This window comes from Tympanuchus pallidicinctus, unplaced genomic scaffold (assembly GCF_026119805.1).
Source record: "Tympanuchus pallidicinctus isolate F22 unplaced genomic scaffold, pur_lepc_1.0 scaffold31, whole genome shotgun sequence".
Lineage (NCBI taxonomy): Eukaryota > Metazoa > Chordata > Aves > Galliformes > Phasianidae > Tympanuchus > Tympanuchus pallidicinctus.
In genome coordinates this window covers 1,492,625-1,517,640 of record NW_026294749.1, presented here as the reverse complement: position 1 = coordinate 1,517,640, position 25,016 = coordinate 1,492,625, and the positions used below count along the sequence as shown (strand labels likewise).

General features: G+C 39.6%; 1 protein-coding gene across 5 annotated transcripts in view; it reads left to right on the top strand.

The window, feature by feature from the left end:
• PIGN (phosphatidylinositol glycan anchor biosynthesis class N) overlaps positions 1-25,016 on the top strand; it is a 112,018-nt gene that overhangs the window by 29,292 nt on the left and 57,710 nt on the right. For all 5 annotated transcript variants that reach the window (XM_052697939.1, XM_052697941.1, XM_052697940.1 and 2 more), the window contains exons 8-12: positions 4,093-4,209; positions 10,522-10,562; positions 12,247-12,306; positions 13,206-13,298; positions 15,585-15,640. In XM_052697939.1, the coding sequence (XP_052553899.1) occupies positions 4,093-4,209; positions 10,522-10,562; positions 12,247-12,306; positions 13,206-13,298; positions 15,585-15,640 (367 nt within the window). The remainder of the gene's footprint in view (positions 1-4,092; positions 4,210-10,521; positions 10,563-12,246; positions 12,307-13,205; positions 13,299-15,584; positions 15,641-25,016) is intronic.

The window sequence follows — 25,016 nt, the reverse complement described above, 5'->3', positions numbered from 1 at the left end:
AGTGCCAGAACGTGTTATCGTGCAGCGTGAGAATATGAATGAACAGTCCATGCACTTGAACAAGCATAGACACACCATACGTGCAAACATGTATTGGTATGAAATGGGGGAGCACAGGTGGGCATGTGTGAACACACACAGACATACCTTTCCTTCTGCTTATTGTTGATATCAAGTGACAGAACTCCTTGGAGGCTAGGATTGCGTGAAGAATGGAGAACAAACAGTAGGCCACATAGCCTCATATTTTGACTGAGGTTTGTGAGGAGCGTTATAAATTCCAAAAATTTTTAAATTAGAGACTTTCATTATTATTCAAGGTTTTTATCTTCTATATGTCGTTTATTGGTGGCTCTGTATACATATATTTGTATCTTGAAGCCTGTTGTACACACAGTATTAATTGCAACATCGCAAGGTCTTGTTCAAGCCTAAGTGGAAAAGAAATGGTTACCACTTTGTGCTCTGAAGTGCCTGGGAAAGGTGGTGAATCTAGGAACTGGTGACAGACTTCTCTCGTGTTGTCTTTCCTCCCATTTATGCTTTTAGGCACACCACAAAGGAGGGGCTGTTATGGGGATTCCTTTAGAACAGGCTGGTGCTGGAGAGCAGGAGGAGCAGCTGCAAGTACAGGAGTGAGGCAGGCGGCTCAGCCAGGCTGTTTGCTTCCGAGGGCGCAATTACAACTGCTGAATGACTTGAGGCCATTCTATTGTAACTATATATAGGGCAGAGGAGAAGAATTTCCTGTGGTGAACTCCTTTAAACAAATCTTTTTCCTTATTTTTTTCTCCAAGAATTTTAAGAACATTCCTGCTCTTGTGTGTTACCAACTAAAATAAGTCTGCCCTCCTATGCTGCGTGTGTTTGTAGCTATTAATTGGGATGCTTCTGAATCAAGGGATGCTAAGGATGTGGTAAAATTCAATATCTTATTGTGTGTGAAATCCTAAACTTTTCAAACGGACGACACACTGTCTTTTTCTGTTATCAGAGGTGACAAAACTATTCATATTTGTTCAGTCAGCTTAATTATTATCTGCAAAATATTTGTTTTGATTATTTTTTACTATTGAGGCGGCCATCACTTGCAGTAATATGTAAATTCTCATGCAGTTTTTTTCAAGTAGTGTTTTTTTAATTAATATACACGCGTACTTGTGCAAATGCTTCCCTGTGTGTGTATGTGTGTGTATAAATATATATATATATATATATATATATGTAAAATGATATACGATCAAGAGGACCTCAGGAGGTCCAATTATCTCCTCAAAGGAGGGCCAGCTTTGGGATCAGGCAGGGCTGCTTGGCTTCTATCTATTAGGGCCTTGAAAACCTTGAGGGATTGAGCCTATAGAACCTCTTTGGTAAACCTTCTCCATTTCTTCCCTGCCATGATGGAGGGGGAAAAACTTCCATCACATGCAGCCTGACCCTCTGTTTCAGTACATGCTTTTTATTTCTTATCCTCTCTATGTTGCAGAGCAAGATCCTGACTCCATCTTCTTGCCAACCCACTGACACTGGGGTACAGGCAGTTCCCCTTCCTCCCCAAAGCCATCTCTTGTCCCAGCTGAACAAGTCCCAACACCTCAGCCTCTCTTCACAAGCCAAATGCTCCTCTGACCAGTCTAGGGCCTGGAATAGGACCACTGTGCCTATTCTGGTTGGTTTTCTTCCAGATGTCTGCTCTGTTCTGGGAGTCTCAAACTGGCTGCAGTGCCTGTGGGCTGTTTCACATATCCTATATGACCAGAGTAAGATAGTCCCTTTCCAGGATCTCCTCTCTTTATTCTTATTAACAAAGGCCAGGGTGCTGCTAGCCTTCCTTGCTACCAGATTGTGCTGCCAATTCACCATCAGCTTCCTGGGTGCGCTATGTGCTTTTCAGCAGGTACATGTGTAAATATAGAATGATGCCATATTATTGTATTCAGAGACCTTTCATCTGCATCGGCCTGGGTTAATTTTCTGTCAGTACATGAGTAGGTAGGCATGTATTTAAGAAAAGAAAAAAAAAGGTGAAAAGTATTCTAGGTGTTTTCGTTATGTACTGGAACCTTTGAAGGGGGAATAAAAGGTGACAGGAGTAAGTCTTCAGGCTTTAAGAACTACTGATCTGTCATAGTTTTGTCATGCATTTCTGTCTGAAGTGAAAGCTTGCTTTTCTGCCAGAAGCATCAATGACTTTAAAGTTGACTTCAGTGAACACAACAGCAAAACTAATGCTTAGGTCCATAGCTGGTCTTCTGAAGGCTATTTCAGTGGCTTCTTGTTTAAGTTTGTAGTATCAGCAGCTGTTGTAGTCCATTACAGACCATTTGCAGAGTGGGATGGGCACAGATTTAGATGACTAAGAGGATTGGGAAGATTTCTTAGGGAAGAGAACACGTTCTAAATTTGACAAGATTAACGAAATTGTGGTTGTTAGCAAAGGTCAATAAAAATCACTTGCTTTCCCAGTCTGACTTCAAGATTCACCTTTAAGCTGAGATCAGAGGGGCTTCCTCACCATCAACACAGGGAGCCTCACGCTTACAGCTACTTGGTCCTGCTGCCTTACTTAGACAAATAGTGCTACGAAGTATGCTGGACCAGAGAACAGAAAACTAAACCAGCATCACCATTTTCTTCCCTTTCTCCTGAAAAAAGATGTGTTTGGGGAACAGACCCAGCTGAACACTGTTTCTTTCTCTATTGTATAATTTGGATTAGGCTGAAACCTTTAAATTGATGAGAATGGATACAGCTGCCTCTCTCAGCTGCATCTGTTTTACAGAGTTAATGGAGGCACGATCTCAATAAAATGCTGATAGAGTTGGTGGCTCAGCTAAAATGAAAACTCACCAAAAATTGTGCTTTCCTTCTACAATAGAAGGAAATAAGTGATGCCTGGAGGACAGGGAAAGTGTGGTCCCCATCTGTTCTTTTCCTAAACTCTGTGAAAAGGAATATTTGCTGCTTTTAAGCCCAGAGAACACCTTACAAAGGATTTCAGTGTGTCTGAAATCTTATTTTCAGACCTTATTTTCAGAAATCTTATTTTCTTAAGCACAGAACTGGCTTTTTAGTTCTGTCATAGTAGTTGTTGTTGTACAGGCAGCTTCTGTTATTTATGAGTTTATACCTAATTATTTCTTAATAAAGTTGCCCTTGAACCAATGCATTATTCTGTATCCTCTGCATTGGTTGAAATATATGTACAAACAGGATGTGTCTGCACGCATGTACACAAAAATAAAATATGCATTGCTTTAGAGTCTTTAGACCAGTGTAGTTTGTATAACAACCTGACTGCCTTCGAAACTGGATTAAGTCCTACTGTGGCACCTCACCCGCTGGCTTCAATGACCAAACTGCTTTCAAGCTTCTATGGCTTTTGCCTCAACGCAGCTGGTATTGAGATGTCATAGTTCTAAAGGTTTTTTTCTTCTTTTGGCAACTGGTCTGTTAGTGTGAAGGGAATCTGGGATATTTTCATCAGTGATTCATCAGTTCTTAGTCTGCAACCAAGCTTTAAAACCTTAACAAATGAATTTGCATCACTGAGAAAGAATGGCAGTTGCTTTGTATCTTCTGTTTTTGAAAAGGAAGTCTAATGATAACTTGGGTAGCAAATAAATTGGTCCTATGTGATTTCTAGGGACTTACCTAATTGCTCAAATCACCCACCATTGATTTCCATGGAATGCTTAGGGATAGAAAAAACATTGATTTCCATGGAATGCTTAGGGATAGACAAACACAGTGTGTTTTGAACAAGTGACTCCTCTGTGCCTGTTGCCTTTTGACCGCTTGGGCTTTCGTTTCTATATTAATGGTTTCTTCTTTCTTTTTATTCTGCATTCAACATTATACCTTTATAGGTTTGACCTAAGTGATACCACTTTCCCAACGTGAAGCTTGAATTCTGCCTTTATTGTTAGTGGCAGGGAAAAAAAAGCTGTGAAGCTGGAATAGGTCCTCTGTAAGAGAATCCTAGTATATTATAACAGAAACTTTATGTGTAAATGTGTAAATATATATAATTTTTATTTTTTACTCTGTGCATTTTAAATTTTACACTGGTTTTGTTTCTGTGCATCTTAGGATCCCATGGAGCTGGTCATCCCTCAGAGACTTTAACACCACTGATTGCCTGGGGTGCTGGAGTGAATTATCCACAGGAAGTTACATCCCAGCTCTTTGAAGACAATTTTTTGAAAGGTATGTAAAATATAAAACTTAGTCTGAGATTTTGGTGGAATGGATGATGTTCAACAGTTAAATCTGTTAAGCTTCTCTAGCATCTGTTCCATTACTCTAAGTGTGACATGCTTCTTGCAAGAAAGTGTGGAGAAAAAAAAAGTTGACAATGCATGTACGTGGAAGAGACAGTAAAGCTGGGTAGCTGATAACAGAGTAATTTCCAGTGAGCCATGGAACTAAAGACTTTCTCTTTGGGTACAGGAGACTATTTACACTCCTGAAATTTAATTCCAGAGGAGATTTAGTTTTTATGAAGACACCCAGAGGTTAAAAGCTATTTGTATAGAAACATGATAAATTGACACGGTGTAAGAACCTCTTCCTAGCTCTACAGTAGGACCCTGGGAACTTGCCAGGGGAGTCCTGTCTTGCATTCATCCTTGTGGCTGTTGTGAAAATGTAAACAGTCTTTCTCAATGACAAACTGTGACTCTTCTATTTTTCCCCTACGTACTTGAAGAAGAGTAAACATTCATATTTAAAACATTTTTAAAAAATAAAATTTAGTATTTCATATATATAATAAGTACTGTCTTATTGGAATCTTCTTGGGATTCTAGTGCTAGATGTGATAAACAGCACTAGCTCTTCCTCTTTCACGTGTTTCACTCCTCTATCTTAAGAAGCCTTGATTCTCTCAGGTTGCTGCTTGGGATCAATGAGCCAATGACTTCCTGTTTTGCTGGATTTTTTGTCAAGGTATGTAGATTACTCCACAAGTAATGCCTCTATTTATTTCCGTGGAAATTATAACAGGTATAAAGAGGATAAAAACACCATCTGATAGAGCAAATTCTCAGCTACAAAACTGTTTTTCAGCATAATTAACACCATTAGCTATGCATTTTGCCCAGAAGACCTGCATGCTGTGCTTGTGAAAATCTGCATGGCTGTTCAGAACATGGCTCGTCTTTCATGTTGCTGTTGCCACTGCTGAAATGCACCACCCATCACCTCACTGTGCTCAGTCATGTTGATGAATGTCAGTGGGTGCCATTTTTTCTGCCTGGAGGACTGTGATGACACACCTTTGCTTCATCACCATGTCTGTGTCAGACGCCGTTCTGTCAGACTGCCCCTCTGCTGCCATCTCTCACACAGCAATACAATGCAATGGAGTATTGGGTGGCAGGTTCAATCTCTGCTCCCATATCACTAACCTCTGACGTGTGGGCCAATGTAATAAAATAGGAGGCATTACTTTTGGAGTAGCCTTCATACATTGGAGAAGCAAAAATGCATAAAAAATAATTTAAAACCATTGCCCTTGAACAAGGGCATTTGGCAATAATTACACTGTGCTCATTCATCTCCATTAAAAAATTACAGCATCTCTGATAAAATTGAAAAATAGTAGAATAGAATAACGTTGGCAGACTCTGGAGCCTGCAGCAGTTGATCTTCAAGACTTCCAAGGATGCTCAGTCACTCTGTTCATACATAATAGCAGATTTTTATGACTGTCGGTTTTTATTCTTAACTTTAGTGTAAACATGAGTGTCTGACTTGAAGTAAGGATAAAAATGGTGTGAGAGCACTCCAAAAATACAAGTATTGAACTGATATCTAGGTGCACAATAGGAAAAGAGACTTGGCTGTCATCTGTTAGGAAATGTTTATTTTCTTTAAAGCAAGGAATATGTCTGCACCCTGCTGTGCCTGCTTCATATTTTGCTGGTGTTTTGGTGTTGTGTTGTTTTGTTTTTTTTTTCTTTGTTTTGTTCTTATTCAAGGCAGGCATCTGATGCTGCCTTTTGTTCTAGACTTGCTTTGCATCTTTGCAGCTGAAGAGTGTGGTGCTAATTTGGTTTAGACACTGGTTACAAGTTCTTAATTGCCAGGAACAATCTCTATTTGAGTTCTGAATTTGTGTGAATAAACTGAGGGTTTTAATCTCCCTTTGAACAAAAAGTACTATCTCTGTGATATGACACTAGGTCATTACATTACAGCTTCCAGTAGGCTATGCAGCTCAAATGTAAAGAAAAAAATTGTTGAACTGGAATTTGGTGCTCAGTTCAGTTAATTCATTAAGCTTCAAACCTATATCTTTTCATAAAGCCCAGGCGTGTAAGGAAAAAAAAAATGAGTAAAAGAAGTCTCAAGAAAAGCTTTGTGAGCTTGCCTCTTCTGCTCATTAAAAAAAAAAAAAAAGCTGAAACCACATGCAGGTGAAGACTGCAATTTCAAGATTGCTTCATTACAGTTCTATGCAAGTGACAGATTTATATTTCAGATTGTGCGTTCCAGTTCTTGCCTCTACTGACAAAATCCTTCCTAAGTGCTGAGTTACTGTGCTGCCTCCATGAACTTGTATTTTCAGTGCTGCCAGACTTATGCTCTGCTCAGTGCAAGCAGGCTCTAGGCAGCTCAGTGAATCGTCTCTTTCTCATCATTGCCATCAAGGGTACGTACCCCCAGAGGCAGTGCTGACAGTCAGGACTCAGTCCATCCAATTTGTCATGCAATGATCAGTGTATTTCTTGGGTGCCTGAGGGATGCAGTGTCTGCTCCAGAATGACAGCAGTCTCCTTATCAGTCCCTTCACCTGTGCTTTGCCTTCCCTCAAGGCTGTCCATGCAATTGTTTTGGAAAAATTCGTGATGGCAGAGCTGCATCCTGTGGGCATGCACAGCATTACCCATTTGGCTGTTGGCTTGACCCTTCAAGGCAGAGAGAAGATAGAGCTCCTCAGCATAGACCCTGCCGGGTGGCCTTGAAATGCCATTTCAGCAGCCTTTAAATGTGGTGGTGGCAGCTTTTATCTGCAGTCTTACATGTTTCAGATGAAGCTCAGCCTTATTTGCTTCACCTGAAGTAGCTCAGTGTATTCCTTTGCTATTTCTGCTTGTGTGAGGCTTTGTATGAATTGTCCTTTGGTTCCTGTAGCCTCATGCTTAGCCTTTCTTCTGGCACTGGCATTTCCCTGCAGTTCCTTTGGATTGTTTGCATCTAACAGTGAGCTCAGTGAGTTGCAGTAGTAGTGTGGCAAGATAAGAAAAGCATCTTCTCAGATAGAAAACTGCTAAACTGCTAAACTCCATCATATTTGAGAAGTCGTGGCTGTCAGGTGAGGTCCCGGATGACTGGAGGAAGGGTCACGTCACTCCCATATACAAGAAGGGGAGCAGGGAGGACCCGGGGAACTACAGGCCGGTGAGTCTCACCTCCGTGCCTGGGAAGATCATGGAACAGATCCTCCTGGACAACATGCTCGATCACATAAAGAATGAGCATGTGATCCGAGACAGCCAGCACGGCTTCACCAAGGGAAGGTCATGCCTGACTAATCTTGTGGCCTTCTATGATGGAGTGACGGCATTGGTGGACGAAGGGAAGGCGACCGATGTCATTTAGCTGGACCTGAGCAAGGCCTTTGACATGGTCCCCCACCACATCCTCATCTCCAAATTGGAGGGAAGTGGATTTGATGGGTGGACGACCCGATGGATAAGCAATTGGTTGAAAGGCCGCAGACAGAGGGTGGTGGTCAATGGCTCTATGTCCAGGTGGAGGCCGGCAACAAGTGGTGTCCCCCAAGGGTCTGTCTTGGGACCGGTGCTCTTTAACATCTTTATTAATGACATCGATGAAGGAATTGAGTGCACCCTCAGCAAGTTTGCTGACGACACCAAGCTGAGTGGTGCGGTTGATACGGTGGAAGGAAGGGATGCCATTCAGAGGGACCTCGACAGGCTTGAGGGCTGGGCTCGGGTGAACCTGATGAGGTTCAACACGGCAAAGTGCAAGGTTTTGCATTTGGGCCGGAAGAACCCCAGGCACCCGTACAGGCTGGGAGGAGTGGTCCTTGAGAGCAGCTCGGCAGAGAAGGACCTCGGGGTCCTGATGGACGAGAGACTGAACATGAGCCAGCAGTGCGCTCTGGCAGCTCGAAAGGCAAATGGGATCCTGGGCTCCATCAGGAGAGGGGTGGTCAGCAGGGACAGGGAGGTGATTGTCCCTCTCTACTCGGCTCTTGTGAGGCCCCATCTGGAGTACTGTGTCCAGGTGTGGAGCCCTCAGTACAAGAAAGACGTAGAGATCTTGGAAAGGGTCCAGAGGAGGGCGACTAAGATGATCAGGGGGCTGGAGCTCCTCCCCTATGAGGACAGGCTGAGGGAGTTGGGCTTGTTCAGCCTGGAGAAGAGAAGGCTGCGGGGTGACCTCATTGCAGCCTATCAATACCTGAAGGGAACCTACACCCAGGAGGGGAGTAAACTCTTCAGAAGGGCTGACAACAGCAGGACTAGGGGAAATGGATCAAAGTTGAAGGAGGGAAGATTTAGGTTGGATGTTAGGGGGAAGTTCTTCACAAGGAGAGTAGTTAGGCTCTGGAACGGGCTGCCCAGGGAGGTTGTGGATGCCCCGTCCTTGGACGTGTTCAAGGCCAGGTTGGACGGGGTCCTGGGCAACCTGATCTGAATGTGTGTGTTTGGTGGCCCTGCTAGGCAGGGGGGTTGGAACTACATGATCCTTGAGGTCCCTTCCAACTCAGGTGATTCTGTGATTCTGTGATTCTGTGATTCTGTAAACACCGTACAAGAAACCTGGACAGCAAGCTTAAAATAACTACAAAAATAAAAATAAATGTACAGATCCACCCTGTCTCATTTTCAGGAGTACAGCCCAGTTTGGTCAGTCTGGAGGAGTGTCTCATTGCTTGGGAGCAGTTGGATCTAATGTGTTATAGCTCCTGGTCCAGGGCATGTCTTAAATCTGTTTCATGTTGAAAATATCTGAATAAGGAAAGCAGAGCTGCTAGATTTAACAGAAGCTTCTACAGCAAAGCTGCAGTTCCTTCTTGCCCTGAACATTCTTGCCATCTATTTATATAGATAATTTTACCACCGTTTTGATTGGAAAATGTTATTCAAGGAAAACAAGCATTGCTTTTATATAATAAAAATATAGCTGAGAATCTATCTCTAGAAATGACTGTAACCTGGCTTCCTGTTCTGGAAAGCACAAGAAAACCACCGTGCTCGTTTTGGTGGAGTTTAACACAGAATTCATGATTAATACTCATAATACTTCCCCTCTGTTGCCATGGGAACTCATTTTAACTATTTCTTACTGTTGTTAAAATGCATTGCTATTGTTCAGGATGTTCTTAGTACATAAATAACAATGAACTTGTAATCAAATCCCTGCAGCTTGCCCTGCTACAAGTTAATTACTGAAACTTCAGTACATGCAATACTCAAATCAGAGATTTTTCCCATCCTGGTTAATTTTCAGCTTAGGTTTGGGTCTGATATATTCAGAGTGTATTGAAAGAGAGAGCGTATTGAAAGTCAGAGAAAGATTGCAGTCTAGGATTTGAATGCATGATGCTGTTTGGAAAATAATGAGGCTGTGCCAGAACTTTGCAGTATGGTTTACCAGTGCTTTCAAGGAAATCTTTTTCTCCTACACTTAAACTTTCACTCACGTCAACCCAGAGGCTGTTAGTTTGTTGTTGCTTGTTAGTTTGTTGGTTTGGTTTATTTGCTCCTATTGTTTCTGTAGGTATTGGGTCACCTAATTTAATCACTGGGAAAAGACATGAAGAAAGAACCCTCCTAAACTCTGTTTTGAAATAGGTCTCCACTCCCAAAGAAAAATAACTACTTCATTTCCTTAGAAATTAATGGTGAGCAGGAAAGTGCTGTTTTGAACCAGCTTTTTGCATGATGCACCACAGCTTCAGGGGTTTGTACACTTGGCTTTGTCTGTGCTGTAGTTGTTTTGATTGCCAAGTAGTTGAACTTTTCCTTTAGCTCAGTTTTAGGCAGTATTGCACGTGGGGAACATGAAGTGTACTTGTACTAGTCTGTACCAGTATTTGGGGGACCTAGAGTTAACCCTTTCCTTAAAGCAAACAAAACAAAAAACAATAAAAAGCCTTATTGAAGAGATTTAAACAGTTCTTCTCCGGAAACTGAGTTTTGATCTTTTAGTTGGCACAGGAAATTACTCGTTATTTTCTCTGCTGTACTGGAAAAAGTAAAAAGCTTGGACTTCCCTCTACTGATCTGGGTCACAATTGCTAGCAGCAATTTGTTCTGGTGGGTAAAAGAAAATGTGAAGCAAAATAAATACATTTTATTGTTTCCGCCTGTTGTGCTCCATCTGTAACCTCTCTTGAGTGAGCGTCCTAAAGCCAAATTATATTTTTCTTTAGTAACAACAATTTTCAGAAAGTGGTGACAACATATTAAATGTCAGCTGAACGATCCTTTTCAAATCTACTTAGACGTGCTGTTCATGTGCTCTGTTATCTCTTTGCAGAATGGAAGCTGGAGAATCTGAAGAGAATGGATGTCAATCAGGTATCACACGTACCTAATTTAAGAACTCATAAAAGTTCAGCTTGAATTTTGTGCGATTTAAACTAATTGAGGGAACTTGAATGAATCACCACACTCACTTAGTGTTTCCCTGGAAAATGTTACTTAAATTTCAGGAACTGCCCTCTGAACATTTATAATGCATACAGTGTGTCAGGTATTCCTTGGAAGCTCAGTACCGCTTACCTGAAAGTGACTTGAACAGCATAGTTTCTGAAGTTAGTGAACAGCTGCTGTGTGTTTTTTGTTACACTTAAGGTGATGTTGTTTGTTTACTGATGTTTTTCAGAGCTATTTTGAAATCTGTATTTTTATTGGTCTAGTGAGAACTATTGGTGATAGGTGGATGGTTGGACCGGATAATCTTGTAGGTCTTTTCCAATGTTGTTTCTGTGATTCTGTGATTACTCTTTCCAGAACTTGCTATCCCTACTGAATTAAAACTTATTCTTGCTATATAGTGGAATTGTTTTATTGTTGTTGTTTTTCCGACCAAGTCTATAGTTCTGGCCCAGCCACTTGGGTGTTTGACAACTTTTTGTTACTAAATCAGCCCAGCTTCGTAAAGTCCTAGATGTGGTGTACATCTGTGCACTGGCGGCTTGCTTCTTACTTCATCCCATTCTGTAAACCCCAATATATGAACAAAAGACTCCAAATGTGATATAACAAGGGAAAGATACTTGTGCTGGAAAGTTAAGGGTGGGAAAGTCTTCAATCAGCTGCTTTCAACAAAATCCTTGCATGAAGGTAGAGCTGGATTTTCATCTCAAGGTTGTCAGGAATTACAGGGATGTCATTTTAAGACTGGGTTTTGATATGAAGAGTCTCAAGCATCACTTAGTTCTATGTAATGGACTCCTCAAAGACAGCTTCCTCCAGCATTCCATAGTATATGTGGAATTATAGGTAATAACAGCAAGCTAGATTTCTGCTTTTATATTGCAGTGCATACGTTTTGTCCTCTAAAAATAACAGTTTGGAGTCTGCTTCTGCACAGCTGTGCAGTACTGCCTTGGATTTCAGTGCAGTTTCTTCAGATTTGTAGTGGAGGAATTTTTATGCCTAGTTTTATATTAAAGGAAAATACGAACCAAGTGAGAACCCTTGTTTATCATTACAGGTAGAAGTTAATGGTGACTTACTTTCTGAGAAGCCTTGATGTAAATAAAGGGTTTTCCTTGAGGATTGAGTGCTGAGTGGAAAAAAGAAAACTCCTAGGGTCCTGCTTTGAGGGGGAGGAGTAATCCTCACTGTGAGAATATGGGTAGAGGAGCGTTTTGAAGAGCAATGTATTCCACCTGTTGTCTGAAACTGTAAATATGGCATTCTTTCTTGGTATTAATTGTCATAAAAATGGCATGCTTCTGAGTGCAGTGAAGAAAGATATTGAATTCCTTCAAATAAAAAACATGGCGTTTTATATTTTTTAAGCTAACTATATTTTTGAAACTTTATCAGTAGTAGAGTCTCATGTTATGCATGTTAACCATTTCATGATGACAAGTAGAAACTGTAGAAGAAATATTAATAAGTAGTTTTAACTAAAAGCTTCACATTATGATATCATTAACATATCTACATTTGTAAAAGTTAAAAATAAACTGAATTTATTAGTTCTAGAAACTTTAATTATGTTAAAATGAGGATGCTTCTGTGTGCACAGGCTGACATAGCACCGCTGATGGCTTCCCTTATTGGTGTTCCTTTCCCCTTGAATTCTGTGGTAAGTACTACAAACATCCTACCATATTACAGCAATCTGCTTGTCTTAGAGGAAGGGATGTTGGGATTAAGACATAAGGAAAAAGATTAAACATCTAGAAAATTACTAGAGGGGTATAAGGCTATATGGACAGTACTTGGGAAGGCAGCTGGTCTTTTATAACCTGCAATTTTACACTGTTAAGCTAGAAAGATTTTTATATTTTTTTAGGGATTTTACCAATAGAATATGTTTTGAATAATGTTTGATTTTGATTGCAAAACAAGCTAGTTTTTGCAAGTTAATGTTTAATTATTTCCTGTTTAATTTAGTGTGGTGGGTTTTTCAGATGATACCTTGTGCCTTTAATTTAACAAACAATGAGAGTCCTCTCTGAGATGTCTTTTTCTTTGAATTTGCTTGCTCTATTTTTGGGTATCCCAAAGTTTGTTTAATAAATACCTGACTGACAGTTAGCATTACACTACCATACTATCATACTTTTATTTTGTTTTAAAAACATCTCTTTACAACACATTTTCAAAATATTTTTAGTACAAACTCTGCTCAAGAGCACGTCCCCCTGTACTGCAGTCCTTGCTGGACATGCAGACTGTGAGGAAAGGGGGATGGTGGCATATGAATTGTTCACTCACTCATCGCGAGTGCTGGGCAAGTCAGGACCAAGTGTGGGTTTAGGTGGAAAGCTTCTAGGTATTTTTAAAATGACCTCAGATTAGTGGATGAGGTCTTATTACTCTATGCTATGTTGTATAGTAACAACTTCCATTACTTACCTTTATTATGTTCCTGTGGGAGTCAGGGTGATATGGACAGTCTTTGTGATGTTGGAAAATGATGTAGAATACTTAAAAGCTATTATGGCAGTTATGTAACTAGTACTTTTTTTTCTTCCCCAGGGAACCCTGCCTCTGGAATACCTGAACAATAGTGATCATTTCAAAGCAGAGAGCATGTTTACCAATGCTCTTCAGGTTCTCGAGCAATTTAAGGTAACTAAGCATATGGTGAAAAAGAAGTATATGTCTTTGAATAACAATTATTGCTGTGCTGTGTAAAATAGTTTTCTGGGACATGCAGTGTATGTGGCATGCTGTAATTCAAAGGACTAAAACTGCATGCGTATGCTATATAGGTCCTTCTGAAAATAATGCCTCCCATTTATTTCTATGGAAACTTCAACAGATACAAAGAGTGAAATAATAGAGCCTACATACTGTGCTTTTAAAAATGTGCACCAGTGGAGGTGGCCTGCTGTCACTGCTGCTGAAACACACCACCCACTGCCTCCCTATGCTCACACTCACTGTTTGGTCTCCATAAACATTCAGCAAGTGTCAATGAATGTCAGTGGGTGCTGGTTTTAACTCATTGGAGGAATTCAGTTCCATGCTTCTGCTTCATGTGCACTTCTGTGTCAGTCACCAATTTGTCAGACTGCCCCTCTACTGCCATCTGTTGCATGAAAACAAAACAGTATCTGTGGGAAGGTTCAACCTCTACTGCCGTACCACCAACATCCACCTCTGATGTTGAGCCAACGTAATAAAATTGGAGGCATTACTTTCAGAGCAGCCCTTTAAGTAATCCACTTGACTAGTGGTGAAGAATATCTGACGAGGTTTGAAAGACTTTAATAAACTTTTTTTTAAGGAAAAGAAGCAATTTTTTTTTCTCAATTCTTAACTTCAGTGCTGATGTTTATTGATATTAGCATAAACTAACCTATAGGCAGTGTGTAGGTAGGCTTCAAGTTGAATACCAACTTCTGTTATCAGAAAAAGAGGCATCTCTTTTCCAACTGTGTTTGGGAGACAAGGCTCTCAGGCAGAATCAACAAACAGATTGAAAAGTAACAGGCATGTGTCCATTAAAGAAATGAAATTAGTGGGTTAATTAACCTTTAGCTTATGCTTTAGTGTCTGTTGTTTTGCTTTGTTTCTTATCTCTGCTTTCTATCTTGTTTCATCTCATATTGGAGATTGAGAACACATGGTCCAAGCAAACAAAAAAGGTTCTATTTCACTAGATGCTGCCTAATTATGGAGTAAGAAACAGTCCCAAATCCCCAAATCTCAATTTTGACAGAAAGCAGAGTCATGCAGAACCGTCAGGAAATGCATGTGACCATAGCAGAGCAAGGAACTGATTTGAGATCACCTGTAAGGTGATGATTAGTGCCTTCAGCACCTTCTGTCCCTTAAATGCACAGCTTCCCAAATATGGTTTGTGTGCATCACAAATGGGCCATGTCAACAGCAGTCATTTCCAAATCTGGGATGGAGAGCTGCCATGTAGCAGAGGAAGTGACTGGCTGGATGTGAAGCTGAACTGTGCTGGTACAGCCTCCATGGTTGCAGGAAAGTCTGCTCTAAGTATTGAAGATGTACCTTGGCTTTTTGTTGTTAATGATTGTCTCGAGGAATTCTTGAGGAAAAGTTAGTAGCTCTTGTCCTACTTTTCTGTAAGTTTCTGTTTATTCTGTAATTCCTTAGCATTAGACTATTTTCTTGTTGAGTGGCTTTTTTCTAGAATTATTTCGGAAGAACTGTTTGTGAATTTCTTTTGCATTTCATTGCTGAAGCAGAAGTAGTGCATTGGATTAGACATGCCAAGTGAGTTTTTACTTTTTCTATGATGGAGTGACCTGACCACAGATTGTACTCCCTGGAGAGAGAATGTTGTATTGCATGGATAGGATGAGACATGCGGGTTGCTACTTCAAGCTGTCAGATTCTGAGAGCACTGTGCTAGAAAGTTCTCTCTGTTTTATGCCATCAGTCAAACTCAAGACAATCTGGTACAGGAGACCTTAAAGATGTTTTGAAGGGCCTTGGGCAAAGTGACTCTGTCATCAAGATCTTCTATTTTTAGCCAAGCACAGGTTAATCGATCTAATAGTATTGTTTGAACACTGTAGCAGCTGAGTTCTAGTTCCTGTCCAGCATAAATAATGGCTCTTTCATAACGGACTGTTGCTGAAGTCATTTAGTATTTCTTGCTACATCTTTCCTTTCTCCCAAGAACTGTAGAAATCCTTCTGTATCAATCACTGATCGAGGGAGTGGGGATTGTGTTTTACCTGCACTGGAGCAGCTTTGGTTTCCCAGAAACACTGATTCAGTGCTCAGAGGAGTCGCACAGATGATATACTGACAACTTGATTTAATTCCTTTTCCTAGAAGACTCTTCCATAGAAGAGTCTCTTCTGTGACTTAGTTTAATGCCTCATACAATTCTTATTGTAACTTGCATCTGTTGGTTTTTTTTTTACGCAGGTTAAAATGAGTCAGAAAAAGAGAACTACGTTGTCATTTCTGTTCACACCATTTAAGTAAGTGCCTTTAAAACTTAACTTGCTTGTCTCAGCACTTTGTTATTTCAGTGGAATGCAACAACAGACAAATCTGATCTCTTCAGTCTATATTAAATCATAGTGTTCACGAAACTATGAAACTTTGCATTAGAAAGAAGACTGTTGAATTCATTTATATTTCAAAGCTCTGATTAGAAGAAGATTAAGAAAAAAAGTTTAATTCCTTACCATTAATCTTTTTTTAAGAGCTATTTGCTTAACCTTTTTAACAATATATCTTTATAGAGAAGTCACAGTAACTTTCACTGCAGCCTTTTGCTATGTTCTTGTAGCATTCTTTGGGAGATTAAAGTCACTATAATGTTAGGAAAAAAAAAATCTGTTCTCTTCCTTGTTTGTATGTGAATCAAAATTGGACTAAGAATTGTTTCGTCTGCAGTTTAAGTTCTAATCAAAAGCCAATAAACAAAATATCTTACAGCTAGAAATGAAGTTCAAATCTTTAGAATTTGTATTGCCTAGTATTAGAATTTCCAAATCCGTGAAGGAGGTTTTGAAGAGATTTGTTTAGCTGTGAGCTCTCTGTTCTATTGTGCAGAGCTGTTAGTGACCTTCTCACCCTTCAGATTTATCCGGCTAAAGCTGCTTTATCCTATTTCCATCCCCCTGCCCCAGAAGGTCTGAGAAAACTTGCTTTGGGTGCACAGGATCAGTTCTGTTTTTACTATGTGGAGTGCTCCAAAAATGCTTTGTCATTGAGCGCAGTTGTTTTCCTTTGAGACATAAAACTGATGTTAATTAAGATCTTTATGTCATAGGAACAGTGAAATACTTGAATCTTTCCCTGTGAAGCGCATTTAACTGCTAAATAAGACTGTTGTGTTTATGAACAGAGATTTATTGTGTTACTTTATACCACTAACTTCTTCAAAGGAAAAGGCTCTAAGACAGTCTGTGCAACCACAGTTAAGTCAATCTTAGGCACATATTGAATGTTTTAATTAACGTTCTGCTTGACGATAGTATTATCAAAGAACTCACTGATCATATGGAACAAAATTGCTGCATGGAATGGATGGTCAGTCATCTTTGGTTCTGTGGGGAAGACTTAGATTGACTTTATAGCTCTTGATTAAATTTTACCTTTGTACAAGAAATATCTGGTTCAGTAAAATAGGATGAGTTTTTCTTAATGCTAGATTTATCTTTAAAGGAACTAAGTGCTACTAGTTACCCTATGAACTGGTGTTTTTTTTTCTTTTTTGTGACATTAATTTGTTCAAAGTTGAAACTCTTGAGACATTCATCACTTTGAAAATAAGACTAAAACTTGTTGTAAAAGTATTGTTACTTTTTGGCATGGTATGCTGGAAAAAGTAAATTTATTTGACTCTCAATATTTTTAAGTAGCTTCTGAAAGAGAATTTAGTGTAATGGTTTCATGGGAAATGTTTTAATGTGAAGCCAAATAGATTCCTTGGGTCTGTGAATTACCTTACAAAAGTTATCAATGGTTGCATGTTATGTGAGTAAAGACTCTATTTGGTTCTCAAGAAGATAAATTTGTATCTTCACTGCAGGAAAATAGGAAAAGTTTCATACTGCAAACCATCACATATTAATGCAAATACTCATCCAGCATATACTGTGCAGTGTTTGCCTCGGTGCTAAGTAGCATTCACAGCATTCCTTCATTTCTGAAACTGGGCCTGTGTCTGAGAAGCTACCAAGAGGCCTTCTCCAACCATTTATTAATAACTATGGTACTATGGTAAAGCATTTGAGGACAAACTTATTCTTAAACAGACAAATGGCTTCCTAGTAGTCCAGCTTGCAGGAACTGAAGGAAAACCTGAGATAATTCTACATATGGCACCTACAGATCCATTCCTTTGTGTGGAGGTGACTGTGGGAGCAGTGAAATGTAAGCCTGAGCTTCAGCTGTGGCTGATGTCGTCGTGTTAGAGTAAGCCAACTTTCATCAATGGTTTAAGTAAATTTTGCTTGAACCAGAGTGAAACGCTCAGGGAACGTATCCCCTTCTGACTGCTTTTTCTGTGATACTGTAGGTCAGGTTGTGTGTATTTGGTATCAAGGAGATGTGCATTTCAGGACTTCACAGCTAGCTTTGTCTGTGTGAAGAGATCTGAGGATCTGACAGTTAAAATGTCTAAGTAGTGCTACCAAATGTGTTTTGAAGGCTAGAAACTCAGAAGGCAGCAACATTACGGCGCGTGTGATCCAGTTTGAAATCTGTTAATACAATACCTGTTGTTCCACTAATACTACTACACTGAAAGAAAATGCTTAGTAGGAGTCTATGTATAATTGTTTATGTATAATTTTAAATTAGCAACCTCTTAGAAGGCAAAAATCTCTGCAGATGCAAAGTAGTATTTATTATTTAGCATATAAAAGGGTATGGAATGATGCAGCTGCTCTACTGTTCTCAATAGAAATTAAATAGGTGAAGCTTTGGATAGTTTACTTTTGCATCTGAAGCAGGTGATCTCCTGCTATGCTGTTTCAGAACAATTTGTAGTTGTACGGAGGTTGTATTTAAGCACAGCTATGCATTTTTTGGATTTGTCCTCTGTCTGGACGGTTTGCCCACAAATTATTGTTAATCTGTGATTGACCCTGCCCACTGCTGAACACAGTTGTGTGTTCTGGCTGCTACCATCCTTTCAGTAAGGTGTAAGTAGTTTCTTCTACATCTGTTCATTTATTTGAATTTTTGTAGAAAGGAGATTAATGTACTTTTGAAATATTTGTGGTGCTGTAAATCTGTAACTCGAAGCTCAGGAAGCAAAATGTTTTATTACTCCCCAGTTTATTGGAGGTTAGTGAAGCATACTTCATGGCTTTTGGGACCATCAATTTTATGTGGAAATTTAAAATGTAGCATTCTGTTCTTGAATATTAGAGATTCTCTTTCACTATCATGATAATGGAAAAATAAACAAAGATGTCTTAGAATTGCTTTTCATAAAATATTTAAATGATGTAATTGAATAAACGTTGTTTAAGTCTGTATAACAGAAATGTGGGTGTGAGTTCAAAGAGGTAAGTGAATCTAAAACTTCCAGCTGAGACATTCAATTTTCAGAGAAGTTGATAGAATTACTATTAAGGTTGTATATATCTAGGAGGAGAGAGGTACTTTCACAGATAACATACTCTGTAGAAAGCAGAGCATGTAAAAAATGTTTTTATATTATGGTGAAAATCCTGTTTCTGAGCCTGAATTTTCAAGTGTATTACTATCAAGTGACTAGAAAATTGTTTGTGTCCTCAGATGCAATGACTTAAAAGCAAGTGTTTGAATTGTATGTTGAATCTATTATACTAAAAGCATTAAACTATTTCTTGTATATTACAGGGCTCTGTTTGTCTTATTTAGACAATACCGTTGGCAGAGAGAAAATTTCTTGAGTTAATTTGGGATTTCTGATTTTCATGAGGAATCAATCCTCTAATGGAGGTGTGATTAGCTCAGTGGATAGGGGATGAAAGAGAATGTTCCCTTATATGGATCCAAATTGCATCCCCTAAATTGTCTGTCCAGTTGATAAGGATAGGGAGAAGGGATCTAGTTGTATAACGAAAACTTTGGTTAGTCTACTTGCCCACATTTCAGGGAAGGCAAGAGTTTGGGTAATTGTATCTATCGATAAGGATGCATTTGGCTGACAAGTAATTTTGTTTACATTTAGTCCAAGTCCCTTCATCAAGGAGCAAACCTTTCTAAAAGTGTGTGCTGAGGGTACCTGTTTCACAGGTACACCTTTTGCAAGGAAGTCAGCTTCAAGTGTCTGCTGATTCAGCAGGGTCAGGTGCACAACCTTCTCCCATGGGGGATGAATATACAAAGCAGATATGTCCCTCACTTATATGCAAGTTACTTGTGAGGCTTACACTGAATAATTGTTTATAATATTTATAGTCTATTCTAGTTGAATGCCTAAAGGGATTTACTGTCTGAATTGAGTTTCCTTCCCGCTTCCTTTTACTCACTTTTTCCATTATTTATGAAAAGCAAGTGAGTCTTCAGAAATTATTTGCTTTGCAAAATCAGAGACTTTTCTTATTGGCAAGCTGGAACACTGGCTATCTTCTGACCTTTATATTTAAGAAAGGCAGGTACAAAAATGCCAGATGCTTTGGAAGAGAGAGGGAGGACAAACCTGAAGACTGCTGACAAGGAAAACTGATATCCAGGATAATGAACTTTCTTATTAGCATTCTGACCACTTGATGTACCTTAAGGCAACTGCAGAGCTGGCATAGCTTGAAGAGGTGTATGCCAAGGGGCCAGATGCTACTGCTGCAAAAGCATTCCCAAAGCTGGCATCTCTGGGCTGTGAAAATAATCCTGAGAGGTGTAGAATGGGAGGACTGGTGTATTGAGGTGAGTAGAGGGAACATCAGTGTTGCATGGAAATTCTCTTAACCAATTAAAGCAATTTGATTATTCAGACAGGTGCAAGTGATTTAATATATTAAATTACATAGAAGCACAGGAGTGCTTTTTGTGTATGTCCAGTGCATACAGTGCTTTTGGAGAAGACTGCTTCCAGCTGTTCAGGTTCTGATTTGACACACAGCAAGATGGCAGGAGCATTAGGTTAAGAAGAATCGTATACAAAGAAGATGAACAGCTGGATTATAATCAGTGCTTGCTTTCCTCTAGCTGTGCTTTTTTTGATATCTTCAGTATTTTATATCAGTAAGGCATTTTTTTGTTTGTTGTATTGTTTTTCAGGAAATAGCTTAAGCATGGTTTAATGTTAGATCAGTATTTTCTCATGTATGAAAAATTCCATACCACATTGATATTACGTCTTTAAAATAACTTAATTGCTTGAATACAACATCTTAATCATCCCAAGGACTCATTTTTTGCATATAGTCAAGCCATGACTTCCATAGCTATAGCTCTGTGGAAAATCTCAGCATTTTTAACATGTGCAGTGTACAGCTATTAACCATGCTTCTCTGCTATTTTCAAATGCAACTTTTCATTCTCCCTGCTCTCCAGGGAGATGTATGACTACCTTAAAAATTTGCATGGGTTTCATTCAGGGATATATCAACCACATAGGCTGAGTCCTTCCACATAGGTATACATCACGTATTTGTCATGGTGATAGAAAATTGTTCTTCCATAATGTCTCTGAAGATGTACAGCAAACTCAGAAAATGCCTTATGCACTAATACTTTCTTCCTTTTTGTGACTGAAAACACAGCGCTACATTGCTCACTCTATCTTTCAAAACTGATATTTCCACAAAACTGACGTTTGGATCAAAGTGCAACAAGTAATTTCTCCTCCCTCCGTGAGGGTTAGGGTCCCTTAAGGTCACTAGACATAGTGCATCCTTTAAAGCATCTCATTCTTGTTTTGTTCAAATAGGAAAGTGAAACGTAATGTGCTGATATTACATTCACAATTAAATATGAGGAGAAAGGGTGGAACTATTGCAGTAGGAAAGAGTATTTCTAACAGTGATTACTCCCCTTGTTCATTTGTGTGAATACTTTGTGTTTCCAGAGGAACTCTGATTTATCAGAGGCACTGCTAAATTCATCGCGGAGGACATTTCATCCCCTTTGTCCTGTGGGTAAGAATAAGGGACAGCATCTTCTGGTAGCAGCTAGTGAGGTCTGGCAAGGCAGCCAGCCTTTTCCTTTTCCTATTTGGACCCCACTGTGTCAGAACATGGGGATCTCGGTGTCTGCTTGCTTCTGAGGTAGCCAGTACAGGTAGGTGAATATGGGTACTTTTAGCCTGTTGGTGTCAGGGAGGCAGACCACAGCAGTTTCTTTTCTGCTTTTAGTTTTAAGAACTGGTGTAAACACGTTTGAACAAAAAGTTATGAGAGGAAAAAAAGCTATGATACCGATTTTTTATATTGAAAAAAAATCTTCACTGTTAGATGTACTAGAAATTAATTTCTGTGCTATAAAATGTACGTGCTTTGGCAAAAAAAAAAAAAAAAAAAAGTAAAAAAAAAAAAAGTGAGCTTCTGTTTCACTAGATGTGCTGTGTCTAAAATGCTCTGCTGAACACTGATCAGGGAGGATGCAATCTTCTTAGAAGGCAGGCATCCTGCTGCTCTCAAGCTTCAGCAACACACCCAGAAGCTTTTAGTTTTTATATGAAAAGCTTACTAGCAGTGGCTTCTGTGCAGAAGGACTGATCGTAATTGGATTTATTACCCAGTGGGAAGTAGGTAAGGTCTTTAGAAGAAGCTAAGAGGCTAATCTATAAGATAATATATCAGAAGATTTAAATGTTTTTCTGTGCTTCCTTGTGTAAATCTGTTTGGCCTTTTCTTGGACTTTGAGGCTTCATGTAATGAAGATGGGGGTCACGTCCAGGATGGGCAGAGGCAGTGACGTGGGAAAGGCAGGGAATATTCCTGAGTGAGTGAGGTGAGAGAACCAGCACAGGGCTCTGTGGATATCAGTAAGAAAGGCACGACAAATAGCTTAAAATAGCTGTTTTAATAAGTTAAAATAAGAATAGTAAATCTGATGTCCCTTGGGTTGCTGGGTAAAACACTCCATGCTTGTGTACGAGGGCTACTCTGAAAGTAATGCTTCCAATTTTGCTACGTTAGCAACATCAGAGGTGAGTATTGGTGGTATGACAGTAGAGGTTGAACCTTCCCACCAGTACTCCATTACTTTTTGTTGCTGTGTGACAGATGGCAGCAAAGGGGTAGCTAACAAAATGGTATCCAAAATGGACATGCCATGCAAATCAAGTGAAGGTGTGTCACTGACTTCCTTTGTGAGAAACAGTGCCCACTGACATTCATCAATGCTTGCCAAATGTTTACGGAGGCCAAACAGTGAGTGTGAGCACAGTGAGGTGGTGGGTGATGTTTCAGCAGATTTCTACAAGCCGTGTTTAAGTATTCAGCACGAAGGATCATGGAGCAGAAGGCAACCTGTGGCACAACATGGCATGCCATAATAGTGCAGATATCTAAATGCAGCTCAGTATATGATATATAGATCTTCATACATTTCACAGGGATTAGGACTGTCTTGTTGTGTACACAGGGCTTTATCAGATAGTCAGCGTGTGTGTCCTGTGCTACTGAAAGAGAAAAAAACTATAAAAATGGTTTTTATGTTCCTTCAAGGATCTTCAACTTCCCTTCTACTGCTTCTTTTTCCAAGGCTTCTGCATCAAGTCTGGCTGACTTTTCTAACAGAACACCCTACCCCTGCAAGATCCCTGCTCCAGTTGCTCAGTTCCGCTGAGGGCCACAGGGACCGCTTCAGAGTATGGCCTCTGCTTGTCTGCACCTCCTGCAGCAGTAGTTTGCGTGCAGACTCACGCTGTATGCAGCCCAGTTATCTTGTTTCTTTCTGTTCAGTGAATTGGCAGCTGGCAGTTAGCTCCTTTTCTCTCATCTTTGCTATCTGAAGAATTTACATAAATATCCTAAGGCACTTTGCCGTTGAATATATGAATATGCTTCATCAAGGATGCTGAACTGTGGAAATAAAGGCTATTTTAGTTTTTAGGATTTGTTAGCCCAGAGTTAAACCATTAGCAGTCAGACCACTTCTGGTGCTTCTGTTGATGTCCTCTTTCTTTCTTTGTATATTTGTAAATGTGAATGTGAAAACCTAAGTGTTAGAAATGTATCAGTAACAATGTTTACTGGTAACTGTTGGAGGTGTGTATTCTTCTTTATGCTCTACAGAACAAAAACACTCAGAACTTAAAACAGGAGTCTCTTATTGCCGTTCTTACTGCTTTTCTTTCATTCTGTGATTTATTCTTGTTAAAGAAAAAAGTTTGCAAAGACAACTGAGCACAGCCCTCCAGTTATACTGACTGGTTTGCCTTCTGGCAAAGTAGGTGGAAAACCCAGAAACCACAAAAACCCAGCTGAATTTCAAACAGTACAAAGCTGAAGCTCCTGACAATGGAGGAGTGGGAGAATAGAGAGCAGTAGATTAAGACAGTAGTGGGGATATTGAGGGTCCTGACCCTTATGCAGATGTGATAAATGTATTGTGGAGTACCTTTTCTTTAAATAAACACAGCTTTACCACACTACACTGTTGCCATGATTTTTTTCACTTCTAAATTATGTGCGTCTTCTGAATTATGAGAACTAAATTTCATAGGCCTTGTCTGTTCAGTAGCTTAGCAGAAAGCATTTCAGTAAATTGTTAGGATTCGGTCTATCTAAATAGATTAAGCATCACCAAGTTGCCCATTGAGTCGTTTAATCTTTGATATTTCACTGTTTGATCACTGAAATATATGCAAAGGAGTTTCTTGTTCTCACAGTGTGTGCTTTCAGCAGATCTTTGGAAGAATACACAGTAGAGCAGTCCTTTGAACCAGCATATCTAAAGAATTAGAAGACAAAAATGGAGAAAATCAGCTTCTGAATGAATATTGAAGTTAATGTAAATGTGCCGTTTGGTGAAGTCCATGGAACTGTAACACAGTCATTTTTCCTGATCATTGCCTCTAGTAGCATCATGTATTCTCTATTATACAGCAAGTTCAATGGGAAGTAAACATCACGGTTCCAGAATGTGATTTTTGAAATATTTATTTGGTTGATTTTTCCCTGGTTTGCTGAATGAACTCATGGCTTCGCATTGCTTGCAGTTCACTTTCTGACTATTCTTTGCTCTTGATGGGGAAGTGGCAAGGCTTTATATTATGTATTTCATTCTGCTTCTCCTAAAAGGCTATCCACGATGCCTGTGAAAGAAATTTTAGGTTGATAGGATTAGGCTAGTTAATAATATTTAATATCAAATCTCTGCTCTTGCAGATTGCTTTTTAGTATGAGGTTGTTATGGATCAGGCATAAACATGCAGCCACTTTTGTATCAAATTGAACTTGCATTGCTTGCTATCACTGTCTTGCTTTCTCCTTGCTCACCTGGAGTGCAATGAAATGCCGTCTGTTGTATGGTGGGAATGTATGAAGGCATCTTATAGGAGACTGACTTTGTTTTTGAAGCTTGTTGCTGCTTTGAAAAGAGCTGTGAGAAAGTGTTGCTCCATTACTGGTACATCTTGAGTAGCGGCCCAGCAAAATCACCAGAACCATTTTATCTCTCTGCTTTTAAGATGCCATTTTGCCAACAGCAGTGATGTGGATCAAAATAGTAATAGTTGGTCCTCTAAGTACTATTTCAGCTGATTGCAGGATTGCTGAACTGGAAGCAATCTGTCCTTCTTGGTATGGCTCCCTCACAGTGGGCTAGATCGTAAACAGCCTGAATATATTCAACCACTTCTGTTGCTGGCTATTTTCTCTCCTGGTGAGAGCAGAGATTATAGTGTTGGCCCCTTGGTGCCCACATAGCAAAATGTGAGTGCCTGCCATGCAAGCTTGG